This window comes from Salminus brasiliensis, chromosome 6 (assembly GCF_030463535.1).
Source record: "Salminus brasiliensis chromosome 6, fSalBra1.hap2, whole genome shotgun sequence".
NCBI classification, from domain to species: domain Eukaryota; kingdom Metazoa; phylum Chordata; class Actinopteri; order Characiformes; family Bryconidae; genus Salminus; species Salminus brasiliensis.
The window spans coordinates 35357761-35374600 of NC_132883.1; the positions used below are offsets into that span (position 1 = coordinate 35357761).

Sequence of the window (16840 nt, forward strand, 5' to 3'; positions counted from 1 at the left end):
TGCAGTAGGTGTAATGTTTAGGTGTCCCAATACATTTGTCCATATAGTGTATATCAAACTTACTGCACTTTATTCCCACCCATTTACACTGAAGGTATGTTTCAGTCTGCACAGTATAGGGAAGCCAGTCAGAATTTACATATTAGTCATAAAGGCACAGTAACAAAAATGATCAGGAGAACGAATTATGTTCATGTAAAAATTAATTATAGAAAACGTTTATCTACCCACCAGGGTCTCTGAATTTCCTAAATGCGTAATGCTAATTCCAGACCCCCAGGAGACAGAGGTCTAAATTACAACTGCATACCCCCAACTCCCAGTATCAGTCATCCTTTACTGATAGGCATAAATCTGGTCACCCCAGTCCTCATCTCAGCAACCCTTAAAAGCTAACTAACTGGACACATCTGCAATTCTCTTGGGCCCTTTGCTTTTGAATAGAGATCCCTGCTGTGAGGTCGTGGCCTTGTTTTAGAACCTGATTAATTTGGACGATACTGTGGGTTGGTTTTGATTGGATTGGTGCTCAGTATTCATTAAGTGGTGTGATGATGACCTCACAGCTGGGGCTCATGTGACCTTGGTCATCAGGGGCTGCCGGACAGGTCAGTGTTGCAGGGGAAAAGAACAGACTGAGGCAGATGGTGCTGCCCTTCTACCAGTACTGGGAGATTGCTCTTGGTTTGTCTGACTGCACAATAAGGAAATGTGGCAAAGTGTATGTTCTACCAGTCATTTAGGTACAAACGGTGCTAATAGTGGGGCTCTTTGAGGGTTCTGGTGGACCATGACAACATGGATGGTTCTCTGCTTTGTTAACTGTTTCTTAAAAGACTAGGAGAGTCTCTAGGAGATGGTTCTTTTAAAAATGTATTAAACTAGTTTTACAGTATCTTTTTCACTCATAGATAAGTCACATGACCCTATAAATAATGTAATGAACTCACGGATATCATGTTTTCAGAAGATTTTTTGCTTTTTGCTATATTTCAATCTATATTTACTATGTAAGACAACACATCTGGTTCTGATTATGACCACAGAGGAAACGGAGAGTTCACCAGATCGGAATTTAAGAGAGAGTGACTCAAGAGCTTCTCCACATGTATTACATCTCAAAAAGATTTTTCAGTGTATGTTCAGTACTGTGATTCATTACAGGAGATAGATTGGAGGTTGTTAACCGCAGTGTTGATGTGATGGACACCGACAAGAGTGACTTGTGACTTGTGCCAAAAGCAGCTTAGCAGCTATGTGCTTCATAGCTGTCATCTGTCATCAGGACTCCTCCAACATGGAAAATAATGAAAGGTTAAAATGAAGAGAAAGCAAGATGGAAACGAAGACAGATGATTCCTTCATGAAAAACGTTCCTTTTTGCAGAACAGGTGATTTTGTGGATTAGTCTTTTGTCTTTTTGCACAAAAAGGTGCCGCATATGTGGATGATGGATACGAGGCGAGGATTCATTCGTTTTTTTTTTTTGCTACATATGACATCAATCAAGTGTGCTTCTGCCTCCAGCGTTTGGTATTGTCATATTCGGTATCTGCATGAATCATCTTTATCTTTTAATGAGCATGATGGAGTCTTGGACTGTGAAAATGTAAAAGCAGGCATAGTTGTTGTGGTAATTACATGGGTTTTACATTCACCTTTATGGCATTTGGAAGATGTGTATTCACCCACAGTGACTAACATTTTAATGATGGGACAGAGGTAGTAAATACAGCTTTAGGAGTCTTGTGCCCATAGACTCGTAGGGTGTGATTGCACTTGCTGATCAGTCCTCGTGCTACAGACCAAAGCAGAGAATGATACATTCTTGTTACATTTAGTCCTAGTTTGCTTAGCGTGACACATTAGATATTAGACAACCAAAAGCTGTGAACAAAGTAACTGCCTCTACAGTCCACAGAAGGCCTTCTACTAGATTTCGGAGCACTGCTCTGAGGACTTTATTGCATTCAGAGATAAGAGGTGAGGTCATGATGTTGGATGGTCACCATCCCACCTCATCCTCAAGTTCACAGATCATCCCAAAATTACTGAAGGGGGCACCATTATTCCAGAGAACACTGGGCATTAGGCATGGTGCCAGAAGATTTATGTTTATCTGCTCTAGAAAGTCCTATTCTATTGGCAGTACTTCCCTACAGAGACTGCATGAATCTGATTAAGCAATGGATGCAACTTACAGTAGGTTAATGCAGTCATTAGAAGGGATATCCACAAATATTTGGACATTTGTTGTATGTAATATATGTTATATGTTTGTATATAAGGCCTTAAACTGTTCATTAATTAATTATTTTTCTGGGGGTTCATATCTCAAGCAACCTGGACTGTAGTTGATTCAGGTCTGCACACCGGGAATTATGTGGTAACGTCCTCGCTTAATCAAATGAATTGCACCAACAGACTAATCACATCAGGGTTCACTTTAATCAAACTAAACCTTAATCATACTAAACCTTTTTCACATAATATAAAGCTTCCGTTCCAATGTAAAGGGGTCTTCACACTCTTCACACTGATTCCCACACTCATAAGGAATCATAAGTGGTAATCCTATTGCAGCTTGGTTTTTAACAGTGTAGAGGTCATTTCATGCTCCTGTTGGTTGCTGACCAGTGCCATAGTTCTTCAGGGCAGAGTGAACTGTCCTCTGACAAACAGTAAATTGTTTCCATTGTGTCTTAAGCAAAGTAAATGGCCTCCATCTGTATTTCATTTCTCCGAAGTCGAACAAATACTCGGTCACAGCTGGAGTAAGCATGCTGACTGATGCAGTCTAGGCATGTCTGAGGCATTAATGGTCGCTTCAGTTCTTCCTGAACATAATGAGTCAGTCTGAGCATCATCAGTGTGTAGGTGAATAATAATACAGTAGTGGTATAATAATTTACAGGAATGTTGTAAAGTACAAAACAGCAGTGTATTCATAAGTGAGGTGATTGTCTGTTATACTTGGACACAGCCAAAGTAAAAAGGGTGAAAGAGGAACCTAGATCTAGACTTGGGAGATGAATAGACCCCTTAGTAGATCCTGTAAGCCAATTTCCTGGACATTTGTATAAATGTTTGTGGATACCGCTTTTAATAAATACATTCAGCTACTTAAGTTTAGTCCATGTGGAGAAGTATTGCCAGAAGAGTAGGACTCCAGACTTTTTGGAGCAGATAAATGATTATTGGCACCATGCCTAATGCCAGGTATGGGCTAGAGGGGCCCCAGCGGAGCCAGTGGAGCAGTGCAATCGTGTTCTCTGGAATGATGGTGCTCTATCCAATACTTTTGGGATGAGTTGAGGAGTTGGGGATAAGTTGGGGTGGTGATCATCCAACATCTGAATATAATTCCTCACAGGACTGCTCCAAAATCTAGTAGAAGGTCTTTACTGGACAGTGTAGATAGTTACTCCAACAAAAGCAGGAAAAACTCTTTTTTTTAATACCATTGAATGAGCTAGTGACCCAATACTTCTGACCATATAGTATAGATTAGGCCCAAACTTACCAAATTACAAGCAGAATTTGTGTGATAATTCACTGAATGCTATAGTATTGTAGAATGCCATGAATTAACACAAATACCTGCCTTGTGAACATCCACTATTTTTAAATAGCACTAACCTTAAGTTAACAGTAAGCCTTAAATTAAACTCCCACATCACACCAGACTAGACTAGATGTCACCTTTTGTTTGTTGTAGAGCCGTAGTAAAAGTATGAGACAGAGTAAGGAAACATACCTTATCTGTTAAAATAATAATAATAATAATAAAAAAAAGAATCTTAAAAGAAGAATATCTATTTGTACCTACAGTATATTTTATTTAGTTTTATTCTTTGCTTGGTCTATAAAAAAAAAAGTGGACTGTACATAGCAGTCTATGCCATAATGCTGCAGTGTTCCCTGCGCCCTGCTTTTAGGAAAAGTCATCCTTAATTAAATAGAACGGATAACAGCAAATACAGAGCCTACCATTTCAGATGTATACAGCTGTTTATGTTTGCTAATGGCAGGCTACTGATATCCAGAGATTCATAGGCTCTAATTATTTCAAGCTTTTAGTAAGTACAGGTTTTGATCCTGGGGGAGCTCTTGGGGAAATTCCCTGCCCAGCAGTATATATTTACATTTTATTTAAGTAAGAAATTCTAAATTATAGACAAACTTAATAATACAGCAGGGGAGTTACTTGAAAGCTGATGTTTTAAGCAACTCATTTGGTTAGATTAATATATTCAGAACATTTAAATGATAGCATATTTACTGTGTGTTGCACTTCATTGAAAACAGTGTATGGCCTAGAATGGAACCTTGCAGCGCTACTTCAGAATTAAAGGAAGATGTTATAATTTACCATAAAGGATACAAGTCTAGGCTAACTTTAATTTTAGCTGTGATTTTTAACTATACATACCTGAAAGAATATTAAGAACACAATTTAAGAAGTATGCATGCGGTTTAGGTTTGATTAGGAAACACCCACCCTGTCCTTTATTCTCATAGCTTCATTATGATTGGTACTGATCTATGGTGACAGAATAGGACTGTTTAGTTTGTAATGAATAGACTGCATCTGCAACTGTGTATTTTTGCAAGTGTGTGCAAAAGCGAGGCAATTTGAATGGTTGCCAGTGTTTTCCAAAAAGGAAACAGCGTTGTAACCTAATGCACACCCACAGCAAACATTTAGAGGTCAAAACACCCACATTATCGCAATTGTGCTATTGTGAATGTATTCCGAAAATAAACAGACATAGACCTTTTATCCCAGAGATGTTTGGGTCTTACTAACTGCAGTAGATGTAAGCTGTAGTATGCTTTAGGCTACTGTCTCCTGCATCATATATATATTTTAAACTATATTATCAGATGTGTTTTTCATAGGCACTCTTTTTCATTGTATGTAGGATAGATTGATTCTCATACTTGGGTCCCGACGTTTGTTGAACATTTCTTATATAATCATGGGTGTTGATTGGGTTCGCCTCTACTCTTTGCAGGAGCAACCAGCAGCAACCATTCTAAGAAGGCTTTCCACTATGCATTAGTGAGGTCTTGTACAGATGTTGGATCAGAAAGGTATTGCATGGAGCTTCATCATGTCAGAGAACACAGTTGCAACTGCTCTACAGCCCAATACTGCGGTCTGGGAATGGTGACCTTAGGCTCACGTGTGGCTTCTCCAAAGCTTCCCTTGTATTATACGCTATAGAGGTGTGCGCAGGATGTCTATGTCAGCAATGAAGATAGAGTGAAGAAGCCAAATGGAAGAGATTAGAAAGAGGGTCTGGATACACTGGGACATATAGTGAGCTTAGGTAGCTTCCTAATGCAGGTTTTATAGCATGGGAACAGAAATAGAGGAGGCCTTCCTGCATTTGATTTGACTGTACCTGTCAGCTGGAATGCCTAACGAGCTGTGTGAAAGCATGATGCAAGGTCTGCGTAGGTATATTCCCAAGACACAAAGCCTTCATGTGCTGCGAAGCCTGCCTGCCCTTCCGTGGGACTGGTTTTTATCCCCATCTCTGATGCTGGGGATTGTGGGGAAAAAGACAGATGGAGAGAGGGATAAAGAAAAAGGTGTGACGTGTCAGGAAAGCAAAGGCTTAAAAGTTGAGAGGGTGAATGGATGAAGAGGTGCACAGCTTGATGCTTTGGAGTGAAAGCACGCAACCAAGGGAGTGAAAGCTGAATAGAGATGTAATGCAATAGCAGGCACTGAATGAGATATTAGCCTCTTGTTAAAAGTAATTGAATATGCAGTTATGTAATGTTTATCTTGTCGTAACCTTAGATAAATGAGAGCACAGCACTGTGTAGGATCATATGAATCACTTTCAAAGTGTAATTAGCCCTCAGAGGGGATATGTTTCTTATTATTAAAGCATATAGTGGCAGTAAAAAGCGGAATGATTCTGCTACATGCTAGTCAGTGTGGTAAGCACCTGCTGGGTTTAATGCACTGTTTTACTGATTATTTTGATGATGAGTAATCTGAGTAAAGGACCAAATTCAAAAACTGAAAGAAAGAAGGCTTTAAAAAAAATCGTTAACCTTAAATGTGCCAAAGAATGCATTTATTGAGGACTTAAAGTTGTTTTTGACCCATAATAGTAAGGCAAGTTTGGTGAAAAATGCTTAGATGTAATGTTATTTCGCCTTAGAATGACACACACATTTTCCTTTCACAAAAAAGGCTGGTTTATGGCACCGGCGACAGAACCCGCATGTTATAGTATAATTTAGCACTAATTATTCCAGATTCTTACTGGATAGTGTTGTTTCACCTATGTACTGTTAGCAAGCTGAGGGGACTGGTTAGCTTTTAGCCTTGCCAACACTCACCTTTCGAGATTTGGGTTTGTACCAAAATAGTAAGTCTTACCAAAATAAGTAAGTAAGTAAATAAAAAATCAGTCACTTCCTTAGCTCTAGTTCGGCTCTGCTGAAGGGAGTAGACAAGCCACTTGGCTAGCATTATCTTTCATCCTAGCACAGATCCCTGTTTAAGGTTCATAGGTTGTCACTCAGGGTGTGTATATCAGCCTCAGTTATACAGGAGACAATATTCATCATAATAAACTTTATTAATTACATTTCAACATTCAAATTAAATGTTAATAGATCATAAGACGATTCTTTCTAAACATGTACATGAGTGTGCCTGCATGTGGGGCGACATGGGGGTTACTGGGATAACCATCTTTGCTTCGTAGTTCGTTTCCCAATTATCACCATCTGTGTTTCTCAGTCACGTCCACTCACACACACGTACAGCGCGCACACACTCAATCTGTGTCAACTTCGTGCCATCTAAAAAAACGAGAGGTGTGTGTGGTTTCCATAGCAACTGGGAATAGCCCTCTGTCTTGCTCTTACTCAGTCCCTGGTACACACATTACATACTAGGTACATTATGATTCCTATTAGGCTATTTTACAGGAAACCCTGCAGCAATTACAGCTGGTGATTTAGGTACGGAGTCAAGTTAACACTGTTTCCTATAGCTAGACTCTAAAGCCTGTCTTCCTGTTTTTGTTTCGGGCCAACAGAACAGTCAGATGGTGGAGCTGCAGAGGTCGCGTCTCCGAGACGACATTAAGGAGTACAAGTTCCGCGAGACTCGTCTGCTGCAGGACTACAGTGAGCTGGAAGAGGAGAACATCACCCTGCAGAAACACGTCTCTGTGCTGAAGCAGAGCCAGGTAAATGAGTTGCACAGAAACATTTTCCCAGAACTCAAACACAGCCATAAATCGTATCACTGATTACTCACCAGAAGGGCTGTAAATCCATGACCTCTCCAATGTTCAGTATGCTTTTTTCAGAAGTATTTTATAAATATATTGAAAACAATGTATTTGTATGTGTAATATTTGTCTAAGAATACATAATATATACAAATATTATTCTCATAAATTCACCATAAAGTTTGACCTTCAAACCCATTACCCTTTGCTTTGCCTCTGTGCTCAAACATGACAAGTTACAGTCATGGTTAATAATTAGTCAAATACATGTCAATACACAGTCCCCAGTCATCAGCACACAATGTTGAAGGCTACCTGTAAAAAAAGGGGGGGGGGTTACCACAGTTTACCTTTGCAAAACTGCACAACTGCAGCCACACAGGCTATGCTTAGTATCAACAGGGTTAATTTGACTAAAGTCAAATTTGAATTGCTTACGTATGTAAACGCATATTACGAGATCAGTCACGCTACAGTGCTGTTCTGTGTGTGAGATACATATTTAGTTTTTTGTCAAGCTTATTAAAGATTTTAGTAACATATTATCAGGGTGTTCCCTGACAATGTGAATCTACTACATACTTTAATCACACCAAATGCCAACAGTTATTAAATACCAAAAGTCTGCAAAATCTTTGTTTTAAAAAAAGGTTTTTGGATTTATTTGAAATGTGTGTTTGGTGTTTTTACATTATTTAAAGTCTTTCTATGAAAAATGTATGAATCATATAAATATGAATTCCTTTCACGTTCCCATTTGCCATCTCCTCTTGTAGGTGGAGTTTGAGGGCCTGAAGCATGAGAACCGTCGCCTAGAGGAGGACACGCAGTTCTTGAACAGCCAATTGGAGGATGCCATCCGTTTGAAGGAGATTGCAGAAAGGCAGCTGGGAGAAGCTCTGGAGACCATCAAGACTGAGAGAGAGCAGAAGGCAAGAGAATTAAGCAGGCACACACACAATGTAATACTGTTCTGAAGTAGAATGTATGCATTGAAACATCTGCCATGCTTAATTAGATTATGCTTAATTAGATTAAGAATTACAAAGCACTATACACAACTTTGAGAAAGGGCTGCTTGTGCATTGTGGCAAAACAACAACCTAGTTTGATTACATCAGAAAATCCTACTAATAAATCCATAATTCAGTGTCCGAAAGTTGACATCTCAGACACCTCTTATAATTTGTGTACACATTGCTGAGACAGGTTTTCAGGTGGTTGATTAGTATACATTGAAGCAGCTGTAGGCTAAAGGTGTATGTTGGAGGCGCATTTGTGATCCATTGCAAATGAAATCCTCACAGCAGAATTTTGCAGAATATAGTGTAAAGCCTTCTGAGAGGAGTAGAGGTGCTTCCAGATGTTGCTGGTATTTCACTGATTCCTACTACAGCAAAAGTGGGCAAACATCCTATTAATACACTTGATTTCAGAAGAAATGTTGGATGAGCAGGTATCTTCAAACTTTTGGACATGTTGCATATTTGACAAGTGACAGTCATATCTGTCACAAATTCAACAAAAGCTTTTTGTGTGCACCAACATCCTCTTTTGAGATATTTCGGTTGTACTGCATTCTAAAAAATGTTGCATCACCTATCATACTGCACATACAGGCAGCCTTGAGGAAGGAGTTGTCCCACTACATGAGCATCGGTGACTCCATGTACCACAATCCTCTGAATATCTCACTGGACGGGCTGAAGTTCAGCGACGACGCCGCGACCGAGCCCAACAACGACGACCCCATCCACAGCTATGAGAACGGCTTCGACAAAATCTCAGACAGCGACGACAAACGCATCTCCACGCCCAAAAAAAGCGAGCTGTTCCATCCCGCTCCCAGCCTCGTAGACGACCTGCTGAGCGAGCTCAACATCTCTGAAATCCAGAAGCTCAAACAACAGCTTGTGCAGGTACTGCCAACACTGGCCTGTCATTGCCTGTCAAAGGCAATATTGCACCATACATACTCTATTGTAATGCTGGTAATGCCCCAAACGGCTGTCATGAAGAGGCAATATTGCACAATACAAGTTCTGCTCTTGTTCGTACAATAGACAGTGTTGACTTGTCATCACAAGGCAATATTGCACTGTACAGGTTTATAATCTTTTACTCGTCTGTTTGTTTTCAGACAAAAAGTCTTGGTTCACATTGGTTGCCTAATCCACATTTTTTTCACCTAATGTAAGCTTACCAAAATATATGTATATATTTATTTATTTGTTAAGACATCAAGTCTAACAGCAAAAAAGTTAATCTTCTTATGTTAAAGAGACGTAAAGGATTACCTCATTATAAATAAATAAATAATAAATACATTTTTATTAGAGATACTCAATAAGACCCTGATAAGATGTATATCAGTATTGGCAGATTTAATTTCAGAAATGCAAAGTATGGGCACATCTGAAGCATGTCATGTTCTTTTCATGACATTCTGCATTCCTTTTTTTCTCCAAACTTTTTTAAAAGCAGCCAAAAAGATCTATTTTAACTTCATCAGCCCACAGGATGTTTACTGGAAAACATCTGATGCTGAATTTTGTGATGAGGATACTGAAACAGAGTTTATCTGATGACTCTTCCATTATAGTCATACTTGTGCAGGTACCGCTGCAAAGTAGAACAGTGCACCACCACCCCAGATTCTACTAAATCTACTAAATCTTCTGCAGTCAAAAATGAGGATTTACCTGCATCAGCAGATATGTACATTAAAAATATCAGACATTGGCCCTATTCCCATATTGGTGCATCCCCACTTTTTATTTCAATCTAAGTGACTGGGGCAACAGTTTTTTATAAACTTAGAAAAACATTTTGTTTTTGTTTTTTTAAGTTGAATAATGATGTAAATAAGAGAAATTTAAAGTGTATCTTCTTAGAAATTCATTTAGTTCAAATAAATATAACAAATACAGTTGGCTTTTGTTTTAGTAGTCACAAAACACCTCTTCGTTAGCAGCATCCCATTTCAAATGAACCTGGTGCACAGAGCTCCTGTTTACTTATTAATGTGTCTTATACATGACAAACGCTCTGTTGTGATTGGCTGACAGCTGCACTGATTAAAATCCTATTAGTGGGACTTCAGCCTATCTGCCTTGCCCCGCCCACTTTTGGCACCAGGGCCTGTCAGCTCTGCCATATGTCAGGAAATCAGCCCACAAACTTTGACCTGCAAGGGCCATCTCCATGGAAACCAGGGTGCATTCATTGTGTGCTAGTTGGCAGATTGCTGTTTGCGAGGCGGTGTGCAGCTTGAGTGTGTGTTTTAAGCCAGATACAGAGTTTCAAAGACTGTGTTGAAGGCATATTAACATTTGCTGCCTAATTCAGCAGAATCCTCAGCACACTGGTAACCTGAATGTTCTTTGTCCTCTGAAAGCTCTCTTTTCTCAAAGAGCTATTGATTGAACCCCAGCTAGTCGATGCTAGGTTTCACCACAGAGCAGCTGACACTATCACACCCGGCATGGCTGCCTTTAGGGGAGGGTGACAGACCTCAGGCAGGGAGGAGTCGGAGATGTGGCAGGCTTGCCTCATGCGTATTTGGGTCACGTCAGTACATGTTAGTGTAGCGAGGAAGAAACACATTTCAGTACTGCCTTTCAGAAGCCTTAAATTAACACTGCCATTAAATATAATCACATCAAACACTGGGGCAACCGTAAATGTGATGCTTTGTGCAGTTTTTAATGTTTAAAAGTTTTTTCTTGACATAATATAATATCACACTATAAATCTACCTGTAGTGTTATTTTTGGCTATTCAGAAACAGACTGTTCATTAAATCCATGCTTATGACGTCTCCTATTGAGGGCTCATATTTCCCCCTTGTTGAATTATAAATGAAGGTGAGTGAGGATTTTGCGACGCAGGAATAAAACATGAACCTTTCTAAAATAACACCAAGCTGAGCCCTGGTCTGATACGGTAACCCAAGACTCCAGAGTGAGCGTGTGTGAGAGACCGAGAGAGGGAGAGAAATAAAATGGATTTGAAAGCTTTGTTCTTTGAAAACACCTAAAAGAACACAGTAACTGTATATTGAATCAGCAGTCAAAGTCTTTGTTTAAATTAAATATAAACACTTTTTGCTGGATCTGCTTGCAACCTTGCCAACAGGGACCTTTAATAATGAGGCAGAGTCAGCTCTCATTATCTACATATTGTATGTTACAGCAAGAACAGGGTCGTCACTGCTGTAACATACTTCCCAAACCTGGAAAAGCACAAAATTGAGCAGGAATCCAGCCCTTTAGCCACTCCAAAGTGGCGTACGGCAGGGATACTGCATATTGTGGTAGAAAGCCAGTCGGACCACAGTGTTGAAATTTGCCTCCATAGCAGTAAAGCAAAACCTCAACACAAACAAACCCTGATCTGCTGACTTTCCAATCCTCATCTTGCTTCTAAATGGAAAAACCTTGTAGAAAGATCTTAGGGTACATAGGATGTCACAAAATGGCTCAGTTATAAAAAATATAGTTAAAATATGGCTGTTTAGTTGTGCATCTCACAATGTTTTGTCTTGTGTTTGGACGTCAGGTGGAGCGGGAGAAAGTGACGCTGCTGTCCACACTGCAAGATTCGCAGAAGCAGCTGGAGCAGGCTCATGGCGCTCTGTCGGAAGAGCATGAGAAGGTCAGTCGCCTCACTGAGAACCTCACCGCCGTTCGCAAGCTCCAGGCCAGCAAGGAACGCCAGTCGGCTTTGGACAACGAGAAGGAGCGTGACAGCCACGAAGACGGCGACTACTATGAGGTGGACATCAATGGCCCTGAGATCCTGGAGTGCAAGTACAAGGTGAGAGCAGAGCAACAGTCAGACCTTGCTAAGACCATGGGCCAGTAGGACATGGAATAGAAACATAAAGAGCCATGCTTACAACTGCAATAGCTAACTTGAACCTGCTCTTCTGAAATTTCAGGTTGCTGTATCAGAGGCAGGTCACCTGAAGGAGGAGCTGAAGACCTTAAAAACAGAGTACTCCGCCTGTCAGTCACAGTATGAGGAAGACCGCTCCCGTCTGGAGAGCCAGGTGGCCAACCTCCGCTCTCAGCTGAGCACCCTGGAGTGCAGCAGCCGGACAGAGCGAGAGCAGCTAGCACGAGTGGAGAAGGAGCTGCGACAGGCAAGCGAGGAAGCTGGCGAGTCTCAGGGCAGCCTCAGTGTGGCCCAGGACGAGCTGGCCACATTCAGTGAGGAGCTAGCCAACCTCTACCATCACGTCTGCATGTGCAACAACGAGACACCCAACCGCGTCATGCTGGACTTCTACCGCGAGGGCAAAGCCAACCCAACTGGCCGGAGCAGCCCTGAAGGCCGCGGCCGCCGCTCGCCTATCCTGCTGACACGTGGCCTCTTCCCCACCCCTGACGGGGAATCCCCATCTCCAGTCTCTTCCTCCCTGCCTTCCCCAGTGGCTGACCCACGCAAGGAGCCGATGAACATCTACAACCTGGTGGCCATCATCCGTGACCAGATCCGGCACCTGCAGTTGGCCGTTGACCGCACCACCGAGCTGTCACGCCAGCGCGTTGCCTCCATGGAACTGGGCCCTGGCACTGACAGGGACCAAGAGGCCAGCCTGGAGGAGATCCTCAAGCTTAAGTCTCTCCTCAGCACCAAGAGGGAGCAGATCGCCACCCTACGAACCGTCCTTAAGGCCAATAAGCAGGTTAGTGTTCAAGCATTTGTTTGGTGAAAGCCAAGACTTGGACAATGTCCCACTTACTATGCCAACATGCTGGATTACTGATGGTGGAGCCATTAGCATAATGTTAACAATGTAAACAAACCATTAATGGTGGGGCATAAATTCCTCGTTCTGTTTAGGGGAGAAAAACGGAAAAGAAAAACATAGAGCAGGAAAAGTGGAACACCTGTTGGAGCAGATGTAGACTGGTCAGCAGACATCACAGGACCACAGTGTCTCTGCTGCTGACTGCGGACCCTCTCATTCTGTGTATTGTGTTAAGATGAAAGCTTAAAAGGGCTTACAGACCCAGGTAGGTAGGTGGGTGTCGCAGCTCTTTGAAGATGCTCTGTGACCTCCTGCCATTCCAGCTCAGAAACCCTGTGCGTTGTATGGAGTATGTAGAGAAAAGCCAGTAATAGCAACACTGTTAAAGCTGCATAGACACTACACAGATAGTGTAGTTAAGTATCAGTGCCAACACTGGCTTTTACCAGCAGGAACAGTCATGTTTTTGGCAATTAAAGCTGTGGTTGCCAATCAAGTCTTACCTTGGTTTTGCCATAGTGGTATAACCCGTCTGTGTTTCCTTCTCCAGACCGCTGAGGTAGCACTGTCCAATCTTAAGAGCAAGTATGAGAACGAGAAGGCCATGGTGACGGAAACCATGAAGAAGCTTCGCAACGAGCTCAAAGCCCTGAACGAGGACGCTGCCACCTTCTCCTCCCTCAGAGCCATGTTTGCCACCCGGTATGGAACACACATACATGCTCATGTATAACTGTTCACTTAAAGCTGACCTCGCACAGACATGTTCAGGTGCATGTTTTAGAAGTCCTGCATATTTTCAGTGTTACATTTCTGGGTCTCTGATTGGCTCAGTGGTCTCTTAAGTGATGTAGGGCAGTATGGAGCTTTCCTCAGAATGTGTCGGCTGCCCGGCAATGCCGCATCGACAGTGGTTTGAAAAGAAACCGTGGCTGGTATCGAAGGTCAAGTATTTACCCTCCTAGTGTCACAAGCAGTGCTAGTCCTAGTTTGAGTCATAATCGGGTGGGTTGATCAGCACTACCAAATTGGGTGAAAAAAAGAGAGAACAGAAAGTACAGCATAGCAACTTTCCTTCATGGATTGTTTACTTTACATGGGATGAGCAGGCAAAGTAGGAAGCAAGTAGACCAGACTTTATCCACAATCAAGAAGAATCAGCATGCCGACCATATGGTTAAGGATATGACTGTAAACATAAGGGGCTGGGTATCCGGAGACAGATTAAGATTAGATAGTGGGATAAAAAGGATTTTCAGTGGCAAAACCCCCAGGGTTATGTCAGGGCTATTTACCCCAAGACCAGGCCTAGTCTGGGGCTGGACACAACCAAGAGTGTTTGTTTTGCCTGGAATATAGGTCAGATCTTTCCAGGGAAACGAATAAAGACCAATGTCTGTGTGTGCACAAGCCCCCCCTCCAACTTTAAACTGGCTTTAACAGTCCTACCCTTCACAAGTGGACTTGTTAGTAAATGAAGTAGATGAAGGTTCCAGGTTTATTCAGTACTATTCAGTGCCCCATCACTCCAGAGTCTGCCTATCCGAATTGCAGACTTGCAGTGTTTTAATGCATTCACTTGTTTGTTTTACCAGATGAACCTTTCAGCCCACTGCCTTCATATTTACCAGCTGTAGACCAAAGATATGCTCTAATCTTCCTCATAGGCCAATATTGTGTTTCTGTATTCAGTGGACAGACAGTAATGTATGGGCAGTGTGTATTGTGTTACTAGGTTGTATCCTTGAAGATGGCTCCTGTCCTCCGGCCCAACACCCCCTCAAGCAATTTGTCTAGTAATTCTATCTGGATCTGATCACAGAGGCTGTTTGCAGCTGTCTTGTAACTTTATATCCATGTGCTGAGGCCAGTCCATTAACTTTGATCCGTCTTCCTTATGTGCTGTTTCATGAAAGGACAGTGTGGCTGGAAAGGGTACTAGCATTATAGATTCAGTGGTTAGTGGTATACCCATATAAAAAAAACTGACAGTTTCTGTGATAGTTCTGTTTCTAACCAGTCATCTAGTACAGATGTGGTGGGATGCACATTCACATTTGGTTCATTCTGTAATAGAAGTAAATGAAAGCAGTGGGAAGTGAGAACATGGTTGCAGGCCGACTGTGCTATATTTAGGTATTTTCTTGTATTAGCTTTGGTTTATCACATTTGTCACTTTCATTGTTTCATTATAATAATTTGGGTATTGGTACTTTTGATAAACAGCGCCAGGATGTTATGTTATCTCCAGACGCAGTCACCTATTTTGAATGCTGTTGCTATGATGACTGCCTCCCAAGAACGTGGCTGCTATTGATAACCGTTATCAGTATGACTTTCTGTGTGTGCGTGCACAACAGTGTTTGTGTGTCAGAGAGTGCCTTCCTGGAGTATTGTGTCTTATCATTTAGGCAGACAAGGTCTAAAGTGTAGGATCAAATTAGGAAGGAAGTGTTCATTTAGGGTAAGGCCTACACACACACACACACACACACAGCTCTAAACTCTCTTCTATGCTGCTGTAAGCTATAGATTAGCTTAGTTTGAATAAGCAAAGGCTAGCCATATCTAGTAGATGGCAAACTGTGCCTGTTAAAGGTTGAGCCTCATTTCCATAAACTAATTTGTATGGGCACTCCTGTGGGATTTCTAATAGTAGCCTAGTGCAAGTTAACGCTTGTGCAAATATAAAATATTTCTAGATTATACAAAGACGTCTGAGTCTTAAAAAGATCATTCTACGTGTTTTCTGTGACGTTTAACAGACCTTTTTTTTGCTTTTCTGTAGTAGTTCTACAGTATAGTGACAACATTGTGGCATTTTAACCGTTAAACAACTTCAGAACCATTGTGATGCTCCACTGACTTAAAACAGCGTCTCCATTGTGGATTCTCCAGGCTCAGCAGGCTGCTAACTGCATTATGTAACTATTGTGAAGTGGGCAAAAAATACTTCTTTCACTTTTAGATGCTTGTTCTGTATCTTGCTGCTTTTCCAGAAACGCATATGAAATTTGTTCTGTGAAAATTCCACTTCCAGACTGTAGGTGGAGCCCAGGGGCTCGAAATGCCAGTTCTTGCACAATTATGCTGAATCCTGAATACCCAAGGAACCCCATTATGCCTGCAGCTCGTATTCTTAGCAAGTGATGTGTCTGGGAATTATCTTATTATCTATTATATTTTATTTACCTTTATTAATCAAGACAAATCATTAAGAATAGCTTCTTTTTTTTTTTTTTTTTTTTACAATGGCTTATTTACAATGTATGCATGCACACACACATCCACACTTCTCCACATGCCCTCTCGGTCTGTTTTTACAGATGAGATTTCTCATAACCCCATCTAAGCTGCATGTCAAAAACACTGAATGGCAAGGTCTGTGATTGGCTGGTTTTTGCATATGAAAGCTTTGTATAGGCCCACTAAGGGAGGGGCCTGGCATTGCTATGCTAATTAGTGGATTTTCAGTCAGGGGGCAGAACACAATTTCCCACCATCCCAGTGCATGCATTTTAATGAGCTGTACTGTTCTAGAATCAGTTCCAGTGGTGTAGAGATCATTGGCCTGCTTTGATTGAAGTTTTTTTTTTTCCTAATAATTCTGTAACACTACAGAAGAAAGTAATGGAGAATAAAGATGTGGAGATTTGGTTTTGCTCCTATCATGTGCTGTATTTTAAGAGCTCTGCAAGTTTAAGGGGTGATGCTCCTGCTTTCTTTATTTCCAGGCTGTGCCAGTTCCCATGCTGCCCCCCTCTGAACAGCTGAGGGATATGTGTGTGTGTATGTGTATGTGTGTGTGTGT

General features: G+C 41.4%; 1 protein-coding gene across 6 annotated transcripts in view; it reads left to right on the top strand.

Moving 5' to 3' along the window:
• The window catches only part of LOC140557603 (protein bicaudal D homolog 2), a 122291-nt gene that overhangs the window by 32975 nt on the left and 72476 nt on the right, over positions 1 to 16840 (top strand). For all 6 annotated transcript variants that reach the window (XM_072682204.1, XM_072682206.1, XM_072682203.1 and 3 more), the window contains exons 3-8: positions 7074 to 7226; positions 8048 to 8203; positions 8891 to 9190; positions 11832 to 12089; positions 12214 to 12963; positions 13580 to 13731. In XM_072682204.1, coding sequence (XP_072538305.1) covers positions 7074 to 7226; positions 8048 to 8203; positions 8891 to 9190; positions 11832 to 12089; positions 12214 to 12963; positions 13580 to 13731 — 1769 coding nt within the window. The remainder of the gene's footprint in view (positions 1 to 7073; positions 7227 to 8047; positions 8204 to 8890; positions 9191 to 11831; positions 12090 to 12213; positions 12964 to 13579; positions 13732 to 16840) is intronic.